This window comes from Aotus nancymaae, unplaced genomic scaffold, assembly GCF_030222135.1.
Source record: "Aotus nancymaae isolate 86718 unplaced genomic scaffold, 86718_ANA_hifiasm-v0.15.2.pri h1tg000033l, whole genome shotgun sequence".
Classification (NCBI taxonomy): domain Eukaryota; kingdom Metazoa; phylum Chordata; class Mammalia; order Primates; family Aotidae; genus Aotus; species Aotus nancymaae.
Genome location: NW_026988447.1, coordinates 64566316 through 64580888, shown reverse-complemented (window position 1 = coordinate 64580888; position 14573 = coordinate 64566316). Strand labels below are relative to the sequence as shown.

General features: G+C 38.9%; 1 protein-coding gene across 9 annotated transcripts in view; it reads right to left on the bottom strand.

The window, feature by feature from the left end:
* Positions 1 to 14573, bottom strand: part of EMCN (endomucin) — a 113999-nt gene that overhangs the window by 20112 nt on the left and 79314 nt on the right. For all 9 annotated transcript variants that reach the window (XM_012436547.2, XM_012436546.2, XM_064384056.1 and 6 more), the window contains 2 exons: positions 1067 to 1159; positions 784 to 837 (listed from right to left, as the gene is read on the bottom strand). In XM_012436547.2, coding sequence (XP_012291970.1) covers positions 784 to 837; positions 1067 to 1159 — 147 coding nt within the window. The remainder of the gene's footprint in view (positions 1 to 783; positions 838 to 1066; positions 1160 to 14573) is intronic.

Genomic DNA, 14573 nt, shown 5'->3' with positions numbered 1-14573 from the left:
CAAGGACAAATATTTGTTTTAAGTAAGTTCTGCTGATTTCCTAATAGCTCTTAGGTGAAATCATTATTGCCTTCCAAAATGAAGATGCCATGCATCAGCAGGTCAGTAATTTCTATGATGACTTATTTAATGGAATGGGTTTACCCAAACTTAAGAGAGCCTTTTATACTAACAGTTTTGAATCTATTCTTTTTATTCTTAATGACTAAGGAAATTGTTTAATATTCTGTATTCAGTCTTAGCATACACATAAATGTTATATGACCTACATATGTTTTAGTTAAAATGGAACATTTCTTACAGGCCATTTTTAATGTTAAGATAAAGTTCTGTGAAAGCAAACAATTCAGTTTTTGGTATAATTTACTTCATAATTTTAATTTTTACTTGACAAAAAGGAAATATATTCAAGGTATACAGCCTGATAACTTGGGAATAATTCACTTTTATGGGGACCTCTACCTATAACTTTGGCTTATCTGAAACAGTCCCATCAAATCATCCTTGGCCCTTGATGGTAACTGCTAAATACTAAGCTAAGGAAACATTTGCCAAGTGTGCTTCGCCCACCCACCTGTTCTGCTGTTGTTGTTTGGTCATTAAGACCAGACTCACTTCTGGGAGATTTTCAGAGCAGGCAGCAGTTAGATAGGATTGTAATGGGATTGCAGGCTCAGTAAAGTTGAGTAAACGCTTCCCATGATCCAATTCCTCCCCTTTACCGGTCACATTAAAACATTCTGCCTATCTACTGGCATGAATGAACATATTGCCGTTACTCACTGGAATAAGACGGGCTGGTTGCTGAAGCACTTGCGTTTTTTCCATTCTCAGTGCCTATTATTTTAAGAAAGAAAAAAACAGTCACTTTTGTGCCAATCCCTGCAGTCCTCCCGCCACCCTCATTTAAGGAAGCAGCCATGATTTGTAGGTATGACGCTGCAAGTGCAAAGGATCCAGTCTCATTTTGAAGGAGCTTTGTTTTGTGAGTCAAGATCGGTAGGGTTTCCTTGGTGAGAAAGGGTCGAGTCGAGCAGATTTCCACCTAGGCACACAGATGTCATACCTTGAGACTGTAAAGTGCTTTCTGGAATTGTAACTGGCGTCGAGTGTAATGTACCAGTTTTAGAAGGTGACACATCTGGTTGTAGAGTGTTACCTGTAGGAAAATTACAAATCCAGAATCAGACTCTGGTATTAAGTCTTCATATGAGATTTTTTTGCAGATTCAAACAGTTTGCCTTTCTGGAGATCTCTGAAAAGTTGAATAATAGGATACATACAATCAGAACAATAAACTATAAGTTCATCCACTCCTCCTGGAAAGATGATTAAATTTAGACTCACAAAGCCTGAGGTATCAGTATTAGATTTTCAGAACTGGCCAAGAAAACTTGAGCAAGTTTTTTTAGCATAGGTTACAGCCTATATAACCTACTGCATAAGACTCTTGTGGAATGTGAATCTATGCAAAAGCCTTTTTCAAATTTCAGATATTATAACTTTGGGTGATAGTGTTATTTTTCTATCACACATAGTTAAAATGATCATAACTGCACAGGACTTCAGATTTTATAGTATTTATCAGTGACTGACGAGATAAAAATTGCAGTCGAGGCTTTGGCTAGAAGAACTAAGGAAAAATCAGAGAAGACTCCTTCATTTTCATCCCTAAAGTTCAGCAGCTGGTTTTATTATGTGCCTTTTCTAGAGTAACTTCTGCTTGGCTGTTTTTCCACTAGTGTCCACGTTCTTTCCTTCCAAGGAAAATAGAAATTAAAAATTTATTTTTATTGTTATTTGTTTATTTAGTTAACATTTGCCATCTTCAAACAGAAGGACTGAAACAAAAATTATATGTAAAAATCGACTACTCAAAATCCATAGCTGTCAATAAGTTTAAAGGAATATAAATAATTAAGTATTATATACGTTGAAACCATTTTTTCTTGTGAATTTGGGATAAAGTATAATTTGTACTTGGAACATGTTTTGAAATTTCATTCTCTTTCTCTTGCAGTATGAAGTGCTCTATTTAAATTATGCCTGTTTGCCTCGTCGCTTCACTGAATTGCAAGTTCCTAGAGTGTGAGGGCCATGCTTGTCACCACAGCCCACGTGGAGCTCTGGCCACAGGGGCTGTGCCGTCAAATGTAGCTGTCAGCTTGGCTGAACCACGAGGCACCTCTTATGATACGGCTCCTCGGGCATATTGAGGCCGTGTATAATTGCACCAAAGACACTGATATTTCTATGACTGCCTTGGCTCATTCCTTCTTCACCACCCACACTCCAGCACGCACTGCATGCTCATGCATTTCTGACATCTGTGGGTGAAGAATAATGTTTAGAGTCTGTACCGTTCTTGCCATGCAAGAGATCTGTGGGTGGAAGCTAGATTTATGCCCATAAGAACAAAGAAAAATGTCAGGCTAGCACACTAAGCAGGCAGAAAAAGGAATATTAAATGAAAGAGTGGGAACTAGCTGAAACCTCGGCACTTTCAGCTGCCTTTTCCAGTGTCAAGTAGTTTAGTGAGGATGAATGCTCTCTCAGTCGTCTTCGTGGAGAACAAGGTGGCCGATTAAATAACCAATGATGTTAATCCTCTTGGGATTTCCCAAGGGTTAATTATCCTACCATATTACCCTCTTGTAGACAGGCTAAATGGCAGCCTCAGGACTGACTGTAATCTGTCTGGGTCAGAAGAAACTCCCAGCTTCCCTGCTTCAAATGTATTGATTGCCCAGTGCCAATGGTTACTGTAATGACCCATAGATAGGCCAACATGTGAACCCCTTAAAGTGGAAGGATTTGGTGGCTCCTTGAACAAATGCTTTAAACATTTGTTTTGTTTTTCTTTAAACTGTAAACTTCAGTTGAGACATTATTTCTGAATCCAGCACACACACACGCACGCACACTCCACACCACACACACACACACAATTACTGGTCATGACCTAATCATGGGAATTAACCAACAGTTTGAGAGCTCTATTCTTCAGCATGATCATATTGCTGAAATTATGGTACTTGGCTGAATCCACAAAGCGTGAGCCTGATGTTATTCTTTCTGTGACTAAGATGGGGAATCCATGACATGCTCAGAGCTGATGATCCACGCAGTTTTCGCTGATACCGTGTTATCCTACGTTACTAACAAAATAGCATTGCCAGAGGAAGTGTTGGAGAGAGATAGCACAGTGGCCAAGAGCATGATTCTTAAGACAGGGCAGCTGGGTTCAAATCTGACTCTAGCACTTACCCTGTGGAATCTTGGGCAAGTTTCTTCACCTCTTTGTGCTTGAGTTTCCACATATATACATGGAGATTATAATACTTGTACATCACAGTATTGTGAAAATTATACGAGTAAAAATAAACTGCTTAGAAGGGTGTGTAATATTAATATGTATGTATTATATATAATAATGTTCTTCTATTACATTATGAAGATGCCCCTAGAGAGTCGAATGTCCCTAGCAAGGTCAGTTTGTCTAGTTTTCTCAAAAATTCTATGGGTGAAAATATATGGACTTCACATCTGTGTTTTCAGATGCTTCTTTGCTCTGGTCACCAAATAGAGGAACTGGAGAAACTGGAGTAGAATATGGTGCTCTTAGATGACATAGGTTTGTTCTTAGACCCTGACTTTTGGTGATTGTTATGATTATTGAATCTGTGGCTATGTTGTTTCAGGCTTTAAGTCCAGTCTGGAAACTTCAGATCAGAACTTGGAGCAAGCTGATGAGGCAGAGACCCTCAGAGTCAAATCTGTTGTAATAATGTATATCCAACTTTGCCCCATCAGCATCTGACATTGGTACATATTTGGACCTCACTGTAGACCAATTACTTAATAAATCATTGAGAGTTTTAAAGACAGAAGACCTATCAATATCCCAAGGCACCTGTGGTTGCTGTAATACTGCTCCTCATAGAACTCAAACTATAGAGAGTGTAAGTGACCAAAGTTACCCACGTTTCCTCTGAAATCCATCTCTGTGTTTGCACTGGTACCATGTCTCTCTAAGGCTACTCCCAGCCAATGAGTGGACCTGCCACTCATTGGCAGGTTCCTGGCTTGTTCTTGGGAGAAACGTGGGCTGCAGGATTTCCTGATGGTCTTCCGGAACCTCCTCTAGAATGCATGGCTGCCCAGGTGCTTCCGCTCAGGATCCCTGCTCTCTCCCCCCATCACTGTGGTCAGATGTGTACTGCAGTCCGGTAGCTCTTCCAGACTGTCCTTGTCTCCTCACAGGCATTTTTTCCTCACACGGGCATTTTCTCCTAATAAAATCCTTGTACTTTTAATTGCATCTTGAACTCTGCTTCTCTGAAGATTCAGATTAAAGCAGTCTCCCTGGCAAGTATTTAAAAGGCCACTTCCTATTGGGAGCAGAAATGAAGCCTCAGGAACTTTAAACTGGACACGGAAGACTTGGGCACTGGTTCTCAAGGGAAGTATCTGTTTGTCTAACACTTTCATTTTCCCCTTTTTTGGGAAGCCTAACTCTTCCTATGGAAAATTACTCCTTTCCCGCTTCATGTGGTCATAAGAGATGCCCCCTCTGACTCCAGCCTCAGGCCCACTATATGACCAATGTCCTCTCCTACGAATTTGAGTGTGTACTGATTTTGAGTTATTCTCAGAGTGAAGCTCTGAAGGGACTATCTACGGGTAAACAAAATCCCTGAAATTACTAGGACGCAATCCTTTATTCTGTGAGTTTCCCTCCCAAATTTTTTTTAGTTAAAAGAAATCTTGGGCCAGGTGTGGTGGCTCACACCTGTAACCGCAGCACTTTGGAACTGGTCTCTAATTGCAGTTTGATAGATTATTTATGACCCATTTAAGAAAAAATAACTTTTCCGCTTTTGACACAAATCTTTTTCTCCTGCGTATCACATTTTCTTTATGTGACTACCAAGAGAGCTGACTCTATTGATTTTTTTTTCTTTTTGGTCTCATTGGTTGGTTGTTCCTTTTATTCTTTTTTAAAAAATATTTTTAATTTTTCTTTTTTTATTGAGACAGGATCTTACTGTCAGTTTCAGGATCTTGCTGTTAATTTCAGGCTGAATTGCGTTGTGCAATCACAGCTCCCTGCAGCCGTCACTTACTGGGCTCAAATGATCCTCCCGCTTCAGCCTCCTGAGTAGATAGGACCACAGGTGTGTACCACCATGCCCAGCTAATTTTCTTATTTTTTCCTAGAGATGGATCTTGCTGTTTCTCAGGATGGCCTCAAACTCCTGGCCTCAAGTGATCTTCCCACCTTGGCCTCTCAAAGAGCTGGGATTATAGGCATGAGCCACCACACCTGGCCCCTCTTCTTCTTTCTAAATTATAATCTTGGAGTGACCCCCAGGGTTTAGTCTTTGGTCCTCATCTCTAATGACGTTCATTTATTTGGAGATTTCATTCAATTTTAAGGCTTAAATACATCAGTGTCACTGATTTCCAACTTATACTTCCATCCCAGGCCTTTTTTTAAACTCCAGATTTGTAAATCCAAATACTTACTTAGCAAGTAATAAACATTTTGAACTCAACATGTCCATACTTTAACTTCCAGGCTATCTGAAGCCTTCCCAGCCTAGTTTAGAGCAGACATTCTTTTGAATTGCTCAGGCCAAAGACCTATTTTTGATTCATCTCTTTCTATTCTCTTCCACATGCAATCATCAGGAATATTTATTGGCTTCATCTCCAAAATAAATCCAGACTTTGGAGATTTCATACCATCTACTCTGTGATCACCCTGGTTAAAGCCACCATCTTCTCTCTCCTAGATGATGTATCCTTTTTTCAGTTGACAGTGTCTCTTCAGCTGTCTGAGTTATAAAGCATGACTCAGTTCATGTAATCCTGGGGCTCAAAGCCCCCAGTGATTCATCATTCCACTTAGAAAAAAAGCCAAAGTCCATGTGATAACCCACAAAACCCTGGGTAATCTGTCTGGAAAGTCCCCTGCCTCATTTCTGCCCACTTACTTAAGGCTGTCCCTTAAACATGCTGGGCCTCTCCTCGAGTTCTAGCTCTGCCTGGATGTTCTTCCTCCTCATGTTGGGTGGCCACGTCCTTCTTGCATTTACTCAACCCTCTTCTGGGAGACGTACCTTGGCCACGTTTTTGAATCCTGCAAACCCTTCTCCACCTCTCCGGTGCTTGTGATCCCTTTCTCTCTATTGCTGCACATTTTCTCTTGCTCAGAGCACCTACACTCTTTAACTTACTATACAGTTTAATTAACTATTACTTTATTGGGTATAGCTTATCTGCCCTACTAGAATATAAGATCCTTTAGGGCAAGGATCTTTATTTGCTCACTGATATTTCCCAAATGTTATAACAGTGTCTGGAAGTAGGGTCCATCACTATTTACTGAATGGATAAACAAACTTTTTGGCAACAGAATTGACTACTATGAAGGATGAAGTGAATTTATCAGATTATCTTTTTAATCTTAATATTGGGATTGGCACATATTTAAAATCATGATATTATTATTTTTTCTCATTCATTCAACAACAACAACAAAAATAGAGATCTACTCCAGGCCCATTACTAAATGTTGAAGAAAATATAACAGAGCATGAGAGGTGGCTCTTGCATTTAAGGAGCTCACATTTTAGTAGGGGAGGTGAGAAGTATATCCCAAAATTGATAGATGTGAAACATGGAATAGCAGGGGATGTGTGAAACCACATCTCTAGTAAAAATACAAAGATTAGCTGGGCATGGTGGTGTGTTTCTGTAATCCCAGCTACTTGGGGGGCTAAATCCCAATTGCTTGAATTGGGACCCAGGAGGCGGAGGTTGCAGTGAGCCAAGATCGTACCACTGCACTCCGGCCTTGGCTACAGAGCGAGACTCTGTCTTAAAAAAAAGATATATATACATAAATCTATTTTCAATTCAGGCCTCAATTAAGAAGGTATTTTTCTCATCAAAACAAACTGAACACCTTCCTTCAACAGATCAAACCAGACCATGAGGATAGCCACAAGGAGACAGGGAGAATTATTGTTAATACAGGAAACAAAGCCTGTTGCAGAGTTCATCACTGGAGAACCATACCCCTTCAGCAATACCAGGAAATGTGTTCATTCCTCAAGTGATTGCTGGGCAGCTCATCAGTGAAGACTGTGAGTTTTTATGACTTTTCAGTGCAGGCTAGGGTGTGCAAGAACAGGGCAGAGCATACTTTGCGATTCAGCAGATCTCTGAACTAGGTAAGAATCCACTTTGCCATGCCCAGAATCTGTACAAATTTCTAAGGAGTTTATACCAGACAGTCCATGTATACATTGATATATTTCTCATTCCATAATTGAATTCTTTTCTTCTCAATTCATTTTCTAAACATCCTAAAATCCCAAGTTAAAAAAAAACAACTCTAGCTATTACTCTGCTAGAGGTATATTTCTAGCTTGAGTGGATCCTAACTAAACAACAACATCAGGATTCTGTCATTCAAAGTTAGAAAACTCAGATAAACTACCCCCTGTACAGAACAATTCATGTTTCATTTTATATAAGTTTTTAGAGGTCAGCAGCCAAATTCTCAGAAACAAGAGTGTTGAGCACAGTGAATGTGCTCAGACAGGAGGGAGCATCCCCTTTTCCTAAGGCCAGTGGTCAGGTTTGGTGGGGCTTGTAATACCTGTCCTGGCTTTGTTTTTCTATCAAATTTAATGACCACAATGCAACTGAGACTCTGAAACACAGTTAAGGAAAGTGAAAAAAGTTATGTATGATGAGATCTTTCCAGATACGCTGGTTGCTGTGGGAATATTGTGATGATTAATTTTATGTGTTACATTGAATGGGCCACGGGGTGCCCGGATGTTTGGTCGAGCATTGTTCTGAGTATGCCTGCTCGGGTGCTTTTGGATAAGGCTCACTTTTGAGTTGCTAGACTGGGCAAAGCAGATTGCCCTCCCTGACTGGTTGCCTCTCATCCAACCAGTGGAAACCCCGAATAAAACAAAGAGGGAAGTTCTGCCCGCCTCTCCCGAGTGAGGACATCGGGACTGGAAATTATGCCATCAACCATCCTGGTTCTCACGCCTTTGGACTCAGGCTGGAAGTACTCCATCTGCTGTCCTCAGTCTTGAGACCTGTCAGCCTCTATTATTACGTGAGCCAATTCTTAAAATACCTCTCTCTCTCTCCGCCCCCATCTAGTTCCCTCTCTCTCTCTCTCTCTCCGCCCCCATCTATTTCCCTCTCTCTCTGTCTCGTTCTTGCTCTCTGTGCACATCCTATTGGTTCTGTGTACCTGGAGAACCCTAATACAGTTGTTTTCCCCAGAAAATTAAGTGCTAATTGTTTATTCCTTGCTCAATTCAGTGAGGTACAATGGTCCATTCTGCTCAGGGCTGAGGTCTCTTATCAATGACATCAAACGGTTCATTTTCAAGGACAAGTTATTCGCTCTCCCTGTCTGTTGAAAATGATAAGGCCAAAGGAAAGTGAATTCTATCATTCCTTAAATTGTTGTAACGGCTACGCAATGTTTGCGGTCATCTTTAGGGAATAACAATCCTTCATCACTTTTCAGGGGGTCTTTTCATCTCCTTATCAGGTCTGAACTTAGAGCTAGAAAAATGAGTAGGCAGAATAATCTGGCTGCCAAGTGGTCAATTCTTTCGTGAACCCTTTCTTATCTTTTAAAAACTGCTTTTTTTTCACTCAATGGATACCACAACCACAGCTAAAGGAAAAAACAATTACTCTATCCTTTGATCTTACATGAGATTATCAGAAGCTCACCCATGACATATTACTTTATACCTACGTGACTAATAGAATTATTATAGTTATGTATAATGCCGACTGTGTCCTTAGTAACGCTAACGGCTGACTCCATGTATCATTCCTCTTTTAGCTAGTGTACACATAATAGGAACAGGATGAATATTTATTAAAAGCCTTGGTTACTGGTGGTTGTTTAAATATACCAGTCTGTATAGTCAGCCTAGGTTCACACCAAATTTGGGGCCTTACCAGGTATGTTACAGTGGGCAGTCGCAGTTTGATTTTCCCATGTACTTTAAACATTGAGCATAATTTTCTCATCACTAAACGCAGCTTCCCACCACATACTACCTTCGCGCTATTTAATGAAATGAGGGATTTAATGAAAAGGTTCTTAGACCTTGATTGATCAATTGATCATTTCTACATAACTATAATTATCTTCTATCTCTTATTTTTAAAATCAAATAATTTTAAAATACATTTTTGTATCTATTTAAAGTATACAACATGATACTATGGAGATACATCTAGATAGTAAAAATTACTATAGTGCAGGAAATGAACACATTGATCATCTTACATAATTATATGTTTTAGTTGTTTTTGTGGCAAAAGCATTAAAATCTACTCACGTAGCATGAATCCCAAACACAGTACAATTGTGTTAGCAAAGTCCTTATGTTGTACAGCAGACTTACACTTTAATCCACAGAGCTGCTAACTTTGTGTCCTCTAATCTCCGCCTTCCCGTTTCCTCTCTGTCCCTGTAACTGCTGCTTTGTTGTGTATCTCCGCATATTTGAATTATTTTTTTAGATTTCACATGTAAGTGAGATTATACATATTATTTCTGTGTCTAGCTTATTTCACTTAGCATAATGTCCTCCATGTTCATCCATGTTTTGGTAAATGGCAAGCCTCATTTCTTAGGACTAAATATTTCACTGAATATGGAATATCATTCTCTATCCATTTATCCATTAACAGGCATTTAGGTTGTTTCTATATCTTGGCTGTCATGAAAATGGGAGTGCACATACCCTTACGTGGTGGTGATTTCATAGCCTCTGGGTCTATGCCCAGAAAAGGGATTGCTGGATCATTTGGTAGTTCTAGTTTTAATTTCTTTCCAAATCTCCATACTATTTCTTTTTTTAGACAGAGTCTTACTCTGTTGCCCAGGCTGGAAAGCAATGGCACCTTCTCTGCTCACTGCAACCACCTCCCGGATTCAGGTGATTCTCCTGCCTGAGCCTCTTGAGTAGCTGGGATTACAGGCACATACCATCATGTCTGGCTAAGTTTTGTATTTTTAGTAGAGATGAGGTTTCACCATGTTGGCCAGGCTTGTCTCAAAGTGCTGATCTCAAGTGATCACATGCTTCAGCCTCCCAAAGTGCTGGGATTACAGGCATGTGCCACCGCGCCCAGCCAAATTCTCCATACTATTTTCTGTAATGGCTGCACCAGTATGCATTTCTGTCGACAGTGTACAAGAGTTCCGCTGGTTGATAAAAGCTGGAAAGATCTTGAATCAACAACCTAACATCACAACTAAAAGAACTAGAGTTCCAACATCAAACAAACCCCCAAACTGGCAGAAAACAAGAAATAACCAAGATCAGAGCGGAACTGAAGGAGACCCGGACTCAAAAAATCCTTCAATAAATGAATGAATCCAAGAGCTGGATTTTTGAAAAAAAAAAAAAAAAATAGATATACCACTATCTAGACTAATAAAGAAGAAAAGAGAGAAGAATCAAATAGACAAAATCAGAAATGATAAGGGAGATGTCACCACTGACCCCACAGAAATACAAGTAACTATCAGAGAATACTATAAACAGCTCTGTGTACGTCAACTACGAAATCTAGAAGAAATGGATACATTCCTGGACACACACACCCTCCTAAGACTGAACCAGGAAGAGACTGAATCCCTGAATAGACCAAAAATGAGTTCTGAAACTGAGGCAGTAATAAACAGCCTACAAAGCAAAAGGAAGCTAGGGACCAGATGGATTTACAGCTGAATTCTACCAGAGGTACAAAGAAGAGCTAGCACCATTTCTACTGAAACTATTTTAAACAACTGAAAAGGAGGAAACCCTCCCTAACTCATTTTATGAGGCAAGCATCATCCTGATACCAAACCCTGGCAGAGACACAACAAAAAAATAAAACCTCAGGCCAGTATCTCTGACGAACATCAATGCCAAAAAATCCTCAATAAAATACTGGCAAATTGAATCCAGCAGTACATCAAAAGGCTTATCCAGATTAATCAAGTTGGCTTCATCCCCAGGATGCAAGGTTGGTTCAACATAAGCAAATTAATAAATGAAATTCATCACATAAACAAAACTAAAGACAAAAAACCACATAATTGTCTCAAAAGATGCAGAAAGGGCCTTCAGTAAAATTCAAAATCCCTTTATGTTAAAAACTCTAAATAAACTAGGTGTTGAAGGAACATACCTTAAAATAATAAGAGCTATATATGACAAACCTACAGCCAGTATCATACTGAATGGGCAAAATCTGGAAGCATCCCCTTGAAAACCATCACAAGACACAGATGCCCTCTCTTACCACTCCTATTCAACATAGTATTGGAAGTTCCGGCCAAGGCAATCAGGCAAGAGAAAGAAAGAAAGTACATTCAAACAGGAAGAGAGGAGGTCATATTATCGTTGTTTGCTGATAGCATGATCTTCTATCTAGAAAACTCCATCATCTCAGCCCAAAAGCATCTTAAGCTGATAATCAACTTCAGCAAAGTCTTGGGATACAAAATCAATGTGCAAAAATCGCTAGTATTCCTATACACCAACAACAGGCAAGCAGAGAGCCAAATCATGAATGAACTCACATTCACAATTGCTACAAAGAGAATAAAATACCTAAGAATACAGCTAACAAGGGAAGCAAAGGTCTGTAGTTCTCTTTGAAGAGAACTACAAACCACTCCTCAAGGAAATCAGAGAAGACACAAATAGAAAAACATACCAAGCTCATGGATAGGAAGTATCAATATTGTGAAGATGGCCACACTGCCCAAAGAAATTTATAGATTCAATGCTATCCCAGTAAACTACTATTGACATTCTTCAAAGAATTAGAAAAAAAAAAAACTATTTTAAAATTCATATGAGACCAAAAAAGATACCCAAAGGAATATAAATCATCTTTTATAGAGTTACATGCATGCATATGTTCATCAAAGCACTATTCACAATAGCAGAGACATGGAATTAACCCAAATGTCCATCAATGATAGACTGGATAAAGAAAATCTGGTACATCTGCACCATGGAATACTAGTAGCCATAAAAAGGAATGAGATCCTGTCCTTTGCAGGGACATGGATGGAGCCGAAAGCCATTATCCTCAGCAAACTAATGCAGAAATAGAAAACCAAACAGTGTATGTTCTCACTTATAAGTGGGAGCTGAACCATAGGAACACATGGACACATGGTGGTGGGGGAACCACACATACTGGGGCCTGTCAGTGGTGGGAGTGGGTGTGGGGGGAACGGAGGGCAGCAGGAGTAGTGAATGGATGCTGGCCTTAATACCTCGGTGATGGGATGATCTATGCAGCAAACCACCATGGCACACGTTTACCTATGTAAGAAACCTGCAGGTCTGCACATCCTGCACATATACACTGGAACTTAAAATAAAAGTTGGAGGGAAAAAAAGAGTTCCTTTGTCTTCATAACCTTGCCGACATTTATCTTTTGACTTTTTGATAATAACCACCCTAATGGGTGTGAGGTGGTATCACACAGTGGCTTTGATTTGCATTTCCCTGATAATTAATGATGTTGACCACCTTTCCATACACGTGATGGCAATTTTCATGTCTTCTTTCACAAAATGTCTATTCAGGGTCTTTTTCCCAATTTTTTTTTTGAGATGGAGTCTCGCTCTGTCACCCAGGCTGGAGGGCAGTGGCACAATGTCGGCTCACTGCAACCTCTGCCTCCTGGGTTCAAGCAATTCTCCTGCCTTACCTTCTTGAGTAGCTGGGATTACAGGTGTGTGCCACTGTGCCTGGCTAATTTTTTGTATTTTAAGTAGAGATAGGGTTTCCCATGCTGGCCAGGCTGTTCTCAAACTCCTGACCTTGTGATTCTTGGCTTCAAAAGTGCTGCGATTACAGGTGTAAGCAACCATGCCTGGCCCTTTGCCCATTTTATAATCATGCTATTTGTTTTTCTACATTTGCATCTTACCCCCTTATGAGGTATATAGTTTGCAAATATTGTTTCCCAATTTGTAGTGTGCTGTTTTATTTTGCGGATTATTTCCTTTGCCATCAGAAGCTTTTTAGTCTCCTGTAGTCCTGTTTTTTTTTGATTTTGTGGCTTGAGCTTTTGGTCTGATATCCAAAAAACATAATTGCTGAGGCCAATGCCCAGCAGATTTTTCCCTATGATGTCTTCTAGGAGTTTTATAGTTTCTGATCTTACCTTTCAGTCTTTTATCCATTTTCAGGTGATTTTTGTGCATAGTTTAAAATAAGTGTCCAGTCTCATTCTTTTGCATGTAAAAATCCAGTTTTCCCAACACCATTTAGTGGAAAAACTAGAATATACCTATTGTGTGCTGTTGGTGTCTTTGTAAAGAATTAGTTGACAGCACACATTTGGATTTATTTATTTACTCTGTTCCACTGGTCTATGTGTCTTTTTTTGTGCCAGCACCGTATTGTTTTGATTATTATGGATTTGTAATATAATTTTAACTCAGGAAATGTGATGCTTCTGTTTTTTTTTATTTTCAGAATTGTTTTGGCTATTTGGGGTCATTCATGTATTCATACGTATGTTTGGAATTGTTTTATATTTCTGTGAAGAATAACCTTGGGATTTTAGCAAGGATTGTGTTGAATCTATATATTGCTTTTTGACATTTTAACAATATTAATTTTTCTGATTCCTGGGTACAGAATATCTTTCCATTTATTTCTGTCTTTTTCAATTTCTTTTATCAATGTTTTCTATTTTTAAGTATACAGATGTTTCACATTCTTGGTTAAATTTATTCCTAAGGACTTTACAGTGGGGTTTAATATATAACCCCATTGTAAGTTGAGGAGCATCTGTACTTGCTATAGTTTGACTCAACAATTTTTCAACTTTAATATGGGTTTATCAGGGTATTGAATGCATTTTTGACCTACAGTATTTTCAATTTATGATGGGTTTATCAGAATGTAACCCCACTGTAAGTCAGAAACCACCAGTAATTTTTTATGCTATTATAAATGAAATTGATTTCTTTTCAGTTAGATTATTTGTATATCAAATGCTACTGACTTTTGTATATTAATTTTACATTTTGCAACTTTACTAAATTCATTTATTAGTTCTAATAGTTTCTTTGTGGAATCATGGAGTTTTTGCATATACGATTCATCATCTGCAAATAGAGATATTTTTTCTTTTTGATTTTGATGGCTTTTATTTCCTTTTCTTGTATGATTGCTCTTGTAGTACTTCTGGTACTATGCTGAACAGAAGTGAAAAAACTGGGCATCCTTATCCAGTACTGACTCTGAGTGGAAAAGCTTTGAATTTTTCTCAATTGATAATTATTGTAGCAGTGTGTTTTTCATAAATGTTTTTTATTATATTGAGAAACTTACCTTTTATGCCTAAACTGTTGCCAGATTTTACAAAATCAAGAACTGATGTTGGACTTTGTCAAATGCTTTTTCTGTATTAATTAAGATCATTGTGTGGTTTTTATCTTTCATTCTGTTAATGTGATGTGCTACATTGATTGATT